Source organism: Vespa crabro, chromosome 2 (assembly GCF_910589235.1).
Source record: "Vespa crabro chromosome 2, iyVesCrab1.2, whole genome shotgun sequence".
NCBI lineage: Eukaryota > Metazoa > Arthropoda > Insecta > Hymenoptera > Vespidae > Vespa > Vespa crabro.
In genome coordinates, this window is record NC_060956.1 from 3194344 (window position 1) to 3202202 (window position 7859).

Sequence of the window (7859 nt, forward strand, 5' to 3'; positions counted from 1 at the left end):
TTCATATAGATTTCCAATCGAATAACATGGCTTTTAAACTTTATCGTGTCTGAATCTGTCGAAAAATTCAAATTTACATTGCTTCTTCTTAATCCTTATCGCTACGGACAGTAATAAAGCTGTCAAATGCGTTTTTTTATCGTTCTTGCGTATGCGTGTGTGTGGGTTGTGCGGGTGTATACATTAGTATTAGTATTTGTTTGTGATTTTAATATTTTCTACGTAATATTAATTCATGATGAATATCAATTATATGAAAAGCTAATTACTTTCGTTTTTTTAAAATCATAAAAATTTTTTCCTAACTATTCTCTTTAGTCTACGAATGTAAAATGATTAGATTTATAGAACGTACGATCGAACGTTACGATTAAAAAATTAAACGACAACGAAGTAATTTATACTTTTTTTCTATTTTAAAAAAAACTAATAAACGATCTGAACGAAGATACTTAACAAAATACATACGTTTTTTCTATCCTAAATCTAAACCATCGATACTATCAATCTCTCTCTTTCTCTCTATCTCTCTCTTTTAAAATCAAAGTATAAAGTCCCTGTTTAATATCGAACGATACCAGTTAGATAATGGGTTTTGTGCCAAAAGTTTCTAGACTAATATAGTCTCTTAGGATATTTCGAAAGAAAGAAATAAAAAAAAAGACTGAAAAAAAAAGAAAAAGAAGAAAGAAGAAAGAAAAAGAAAATATTAATCTACACTAAAGTCTCGAAAAAGAATTTAATCGATTTGTTATAATCATCTAGTAACTTATTGCCTCTAGAAAATACCGTTTACCTAGAGTTATCTAAAGTTTTCTGTTTAAAGAAGAAGAAGATCAAGTAAAGAAGAACAAGAAGAAGGCAAAAAGAAAGAAACAGGATAATAGATTTAAAATAGTAAATATATATATATATATATATATATATATATATAAGAAAATGTTAAGCGCTAGTTGTAATCACATATATATATATATATATATATATATATAAAATAAATATATATATATATATATATATATATATAATACATATATACAAGTATATGAATATATGTATATGTATACATATGTACGAATATATAAATATATACATATATCTGTACACACACACACACACACACACACACACACACACACACACACACACACACACACACACACATGTATATTTATACGATTACATTTTCTAATATGAGCTTCGATTTTCATTCGATTACTTACATACATACATACATATATATATATGTGTGCGTTTGTGCATACATATATATAAAATCGAAGCTTACATTAGAGAGGTGATCGTGAAGTAGGTATAGTAAAGAGAAGTGGGGAAGAAAGTCGAAAGTCGAAAGCGCGCTTCGTTTCGAGCGGCGCTTACATCACGAGGATGTAGCAGCATTGGCGTTGCTAGAGAGGAGAGGAAGGAAAGAAAATCCCAGCCAGCCGGCCGGCCTCTTCCCCGTTCCCACCTCCTCACAACCATCCAATCCATCCTCCTCCATAACCTCCTCGTCCCTACTTCTACTCTTGTCGTTCCCGTGAGTGCCGCGGGGAACGGGCCGGCTTGCTCATGCGCACGACGTAAATGGGCCACACGCTCGTCGGTCCGCTTTAGGAACGAGGTCACGAAAATTAAATTTTCTGATTAACGGCACGCACACGCCCGGGATAGTAAGAGAGAAAGAGAAAGAAAGAAAGAGATAGAGATAAATAGAGAGAGAGAGAGAGAGAGAGAGAGAGAGAGAGAGAGAAATGATAATATATAGTCAACATCATCATCATCTTCTTTTTCTTCTTCTTCTTCTTCTTCTTTCTTTTATTTTTCTTCTTCTTCCTCCATCTTATCCCAATCTTATCCTAATATTACATAGGAAAAATTCATGTTTCTTAAGAGTTCAAATCAATTCATTCTTTCATTCTTTCTTTCTTTTTTTTTTTTGTTTTTTTTCTTCCCATTATTGTTGAGTCATCGGGATTTTCCAAGTTTCAATTAAATAACTGGTAACTTTTATCGACATATGTGATCTTAAATGAATTTTTCTCTTCTCTCACTATCTCCTATCTCTCTCTCTCTCTTTCTCTTTCTTCTTGATACCGTTTTAACGATTTCGAGAATATCATGTTGAGATCATGAATGAAAAAGAGAAAAAGTAATAAAATGGAATAAATATATTTGGACGGCACAATTTTACTCATGAAAAATCTTTCCCGCTTTTTTTTTTTTTTGTATCATCGAGATCTTCGAAATTTTAATTAACGAGTAACTTCGATCGACGTATGTGATCTTAAACGATCTTCACTCTCTCTTTGTCTCTCTCCCTCTCCCTCTCTCTCTCTCTCTCTCTCTCTCTCTCTCTCTCTCTCTCTCTCTCTCTTTCTCTCTTTGGTATTATTTTAACGCGTTTGAGAATGTTATGCTGAGATCATCAGAGAGAAAGAGAGAGAGATAGATAGACAGACAGTGAGTGACAGATAGAATACCTACTATGTGCTTTGTTGTATTATGTTTGGATGCAATTCTTATATATATATATATATATACGATGCAACGCGATACTGTGCGCGTGCGAATCAAAGACAAAGGTGATAGAAATTGAATGTGAATAACAGTGATAGTTCCGATGATAATGGTGGTGATGGTGGTAGTAATCAGCGTCGATTCTTTTCATATAATCTAAGTATACCGATCGTAATTTCTATTTTTATTTTTATTTTATGATTAGAAACTAACTAACTTGAATTTACATTAATACGTAATCGTTTATTATTATTATTATTATTATTATTATTATTATTATTATTATTATTATTATTATTATTATTATTATTATTAATCTTATTATTATTAATTAAATATAAAATATAAATTTTATGATTCATATATTAAATTTAAATGATAAAATGTAATTGAAAATATACAAATATTATTATTTACGATCATAAATATGTTACTATAATTATATTGTAGTAATCAATATTAATTTTAATAATAAAAACGATCAAATAATAAAAACTTATATCAAAGCATGTTTGATCAATCGACAATTAAATTCTTTTCCCATTTTTTCAGATAATCAATTACTTTTTCTTTCTTTGTCTTTTATCCTTTTGATGATTAAACATATTGCCATACTGCCAGTTAATATTAGAAATTATATTTAACGAAAGATCGATATTTGAACATGGAGAATTAATTTTCTTTTTTTTTTCCTTTTTCTTTTTACAAAAAAAAAAATATTGTTAAAAGAAAATAAAAAATCAAGGTTACGTCTATGAGCTCGTAATTTAAAAGTTAGATGGCGTTAGATAGAAAGGAAGAAATATAATAAGACAAAAAAAGGAAGTACCTATATATACATACATATAAATATATATATATATATACATACATATATATATATATATATATATATATATATATATTTATGAGCGTGTAATATGAAAGTTACATGATTTTAGAGAAAAAGAGAGAGAAAGAGAGAGAGAGAGAGAGAAAGAGAGTTAAGTATCTGTTGACGACAATTTGAACCTTTAGACCGTGACAATATCCGTGTTGGTTTCTTCGATGACGTTGCAATAGTTATGAAAACAATTTTAATAAGAAAAAATCGATGATCGGGAAAGAAAGAATTTTTCTTTTCTTTTCTTGATTTCTTTCCTATTATCTCTTTTTTTTTCTTTTCTTTTCTTTTCTTTTTTCCTTTTACTCTCATCATCCTTCCGTAATGTTCCTCTGTCAGATTACAACTTAATAAGGCAGTTTTTACTTCCGTGCATATTTAAACGGGAGTCAACCCTATTAACGTACGCGTTTCTCGTTTATGCGGCGCGCGCAGGCGTTGCGCGCGCACGCACGTACGCAACAGTAATCGGATGAAGAAAAAAAGGATAGAAAAGATTTAGCTAGCGATCGGGCGCGCACGTCCGAGCTGTCATCGCTCGTGCGTGTCTTTGGAAGTTTCAAATGGAAGAAAAACGTCGATGAGAATCGAACAAGAGAGAGAGAGAGAGGGAGAAAGAGATAGAGAGTCAGAAACAGACAGAGAGAAAGAAAGAAAGAGAATCGCTCGATGCGCCGCTGCGGTGCACGACCCGCGCATGCGCAGAACGCGTCAACTCGCCGGGAAAACCGGCGACGACGATCTTGGCCGGCAAAACTTTTCATCACTTCTCGCGATCGGGTTTTTTTTTATACCCCCTTATCCTCTCACACACACACACACACACGCACAGACATTCCGCACCCCCTACTCCTTTTCTATTCATTTTCTAGAATTAAATCAAATCTACGGCAATATTTTTACATTGATAATGGGAATCATGGAAAATTACGTGATAGAATGATATATGATATGCCGAAATGATGGAAATAAAGTTTCTATAATCATGAGGATTTTGTAAAAATCACATCTCCCTCGATAGTCGAACGTTAAAGCCGCGATTAATGATGGAAAAAAAAAGAGGACGAATGCAATGAAAAAATTTAACTCTCTTTCTCTCTCTCTCTCTCTCTCTCTTTCGATTAGTACCAGTAGAGGAATATAAATACGTAGACAAATAATAAAAAGAAAAAAAAGGAAAAAAAAAAAGAGAGAAAAAAAAAGAGAAAATTTCAACTCACCTCCTGTCCGTTCGGTGCAATGACGACGTCAACTTCGTCAAGATGTTCACGATGCTGAGTGACCTCCGCTTGTATCTCCCTACCGTTGTAGGTTAGGTAAACCTTCTGACCTGGTACGAGGCGTGCGCCTGTGACGGAACCAAATCCGGGTCCTATGAGGTCACGGTCGGAATATTCGGTACTTGGACTCGGTGGTCTGCCACCGGGCACCGTGTCAAATCTTACGGAGTACCGTGTCTTAGGTGTTATACTCAAACCAGACTCGGACGCCGACGACGCCGGCGTCTTTACGGCGTGTATTACACCGCTATAATATTTACCGTCCTCGCCGGGCGCGCACACCCTCGTACCTATTATACTGCGCTTCGCCAGTCTCTTGCCCGTCGACATTATTCGTGCTCGAAGCTTTTTTCTCTCCACTCTGCCGGACGACACGGGAACGAACAAAACTTGATTTGTTTTTTATTCCTTTCTTTTCTTCCTTTTTATTATTTTCCTTTCTTAATTCTCTTACTATAGATATATATGTATATTATATCTTTCTCTTATGATATCACACTCACAAAACGCACTACCTGTTTCTTTCTCTTCCTGTCTCTGTCTGTCCGTCTATCTTTATCTATCTCTATGTCCTCTATCTATCTCTATCTCTCTTTCACGTTCGACTCAATGCGCTCAACTTATTCGAGTCTTCGCGCGAACCTCGGCCACCCTTCCGCCTTCCGTTTGACGCACCACCACCTCCCTACTTCTCCCCCTTCCCACCACTGCCCCCCCGACTCACGAACACCACCACTGCGCGCTTCGTTCCGTTCTTCTCTTCCTACTTCACCGAGACCTTGCACTTCTTTTATTGTATCTCACTCTCTGTCTCTGTCTCTCTCTGTTTCGTTCTTACACGCTTCTCTTCGTTATCTCTTCTCTTTCTTTCACTCGTCGAACTAAACAAGTTTCTTTTTTCCACGAACGTATTTCAAAAAAATTTTTTAAACGATCGCGCTACGAACACACGATCGGCATAATGTTAAATAAACGATCGACTCTCGATCGATTCGAGATCGATCGATTACGTTTAATGAAAATACGTTGATTAGACGAGGAAACGCGTACCAATGCCAATAGACAATACAGTAGTAGTAGTAGTAGTAGTAGTAGTAGTAGAAGAAGAAGAAAAAGAAGAAGAAGAAGAAGAAGAAGAAGTAGACGAAGAAGAAGAGATGAAGGAGGAAATACTCGAGGATCGAGGACGCGTTCTCCGGCGTTCGGCGCGGGCGCGAGCGTCGTGCGTCGTGCGTCGTGCGTGCGTGCGTGCGTGCGTGCGCGCGCGCACACGCGGCCCTTTAAACGGTGCCACGACGACGGGCGTAATAATTTTTTTCTTCGATGACGAAGACAACGTAAACGACGACGACGTTACGTGATATACCGTCGTCGTCCGTCCAATTAATATTTTTATTATTATTATTATTATTATTGTTATTCTTGCTGTTATAATTATTATTACTGCCGATGTTGCTTTTGCTTTCGCTAATGCTCTTGCTCCTGCTGTTATTATTGTTCTTGTTGTTGTTGTTGTTGTTGTTGTTGTTGTTGTTGTTGTTGTTGTGGCTGATACGAGTGATAATGCTGCAAATGTTGGTGCTGATGATGCTGTTGGTGCTTTCGCTGTCAATGTTCCTCGTCACGCCGTCCTCATGTTCCCGGCACCACGCGATCGATTTCGCGTCTATGTACTTTCGCTCGTTGCGCCTAACCAACGACGGCATAATACGTGGAAGCGACTCGCCACTAAAACTTCGTGCTCGTGTCCAAAGTACGCGCTTCCTGACTACTCTGGACGATGAGATTGATATTATGGAGAAAAATGAAGTAAAATAATGGTATATATGTACATATACATTTAGGTATACATGTACATATACATATACATATACATATGCATATATGTATATGTATATGTATATATATATACGTATTATGTGGAGCCGGCACGAAAAGTTTCAGGAAAACAACAACAGAGTCGTACGATATTTTGAAAAAAAGTACGATAAGGAAAAGGAAAGAATATTGACGATGATGATGATGATGATAATGATGAGGATGTTGATTGTGATGGTGGTGGTGGTGATAGTGGTGGTAATGATAATGATAATAATAACAATAATAATAATAATAATAATTATTATTATTATTATTATAACAATAATAACAATAGTAATAGTGGTAATAGTAGTATTAATGTAGTACTATTGTAATGACGCAAGAGAAACGACGACACTGAATACGACGCCGACGATGATCGCGGTATTATCACGATACGATGGTAAATTCGCGCGGTGTCGTCTGACATGTGACGCACAGCTGAGCGGCCGGGAAGGACTGAGGACGGACGGAACCGTGCGGCTTTCACTGCGCCGGCCGGCCGGCCACCCGCCTTCCTAACCCCTTCCCTCTCTCCCTTAGGAAAAACAGCTGATAGATAACAACAAAGGCACGTGACCGGCCGGCGATACGCCATTGGCCGACAGCTATGACCTACTTACTCCGATTGGCCGAGACATGGGAGCGAGAAACGGGGGAAAGGCCGGAACGCGGTGCGACTGCCTCCCTCGCTCGTTCCCTCTAACTACTTTTGCTCTCTCGCGCTAACTGACTGAGACCCTCCGATCACCGTACCTCCTCCCCCCGTAACGAAAACCGACCATACCCCCCCTTTCTTCCCCTTCTCACACTATCTCTTTCTCTCTCTACCTACCTACCAACCTATCTACCTCCCTACCTCTCGTCTCATCTATCTCTCTCTCTCTTTCTCCCTCCCATCCTCTCTCACTCTCTCTCTCTCTCTCTCTCTCTCTCTGTTCTCATTCTATCTCTTTCTTCCTTTCTTACTGTTACTGTTACTCTTACTCTTACTCTTCGTTCACAACGCGTTTGGTCCTCCTTTCCTCTCCTATCTCTCTCTCTCACTCTCTCGACTCTCCAGACCTCACTCTCTATTCCCTGCTCTCCATGCCCTCCCTCCCCCTTCCCTACTTCACAACTCTTGTCACTCAACCATCGTAGAGAAAACTTTCGAAAATCATGAGTCGGAGAATCTTGAAAATAATTCATATTAACGTGAAGAATTTCTCCCTCTGCGAATTGTGGAAGGGCGGGACACGAAACTAAACTAAATTAAATTAAATTAAACTGAATTAAATTGAATTAAATTAAACGAAACGAAAACGAAAAGGAAC

General features: G+C 37.2%; 1 protein-coding gene across 3 annotated transcripts in view; it reads right to left on the minus strand.

Moving 5' to 3' along the window:
• The window catches only part of LOC124432944 (zinc finger protein 395-like), a 109742-nt gene extending 102427 nt beyond the window's left edge, over positions 1-7315 (minus strand). Inside the window, exons 1-2 of one of the 3 annotated variants that reach the window (XM_046982325.1) lie at positions 7167-7315; positions 4624-6456 (exon numbers count right to left, since the gene is read on the minus strand). In XM_046982325.1, the coding sequence (XP_046838281.1) occupies positions 4624-5013 (390 nt within the window). In that variant the 5' untranslated portion in view covers positions 5014-6456; positions 7167-7315. Of the gene's footprint in view, positions 1-4623; positions 6457-6870; positions 7134-7166 lie in introns of those variants that run through there. The other 2 variants (XM_046982323.1, XM_046982322.1) reach the window with 2 other exon arrangements.
• Positions 7316-7859: the final 544 nt, after the last annotated feature.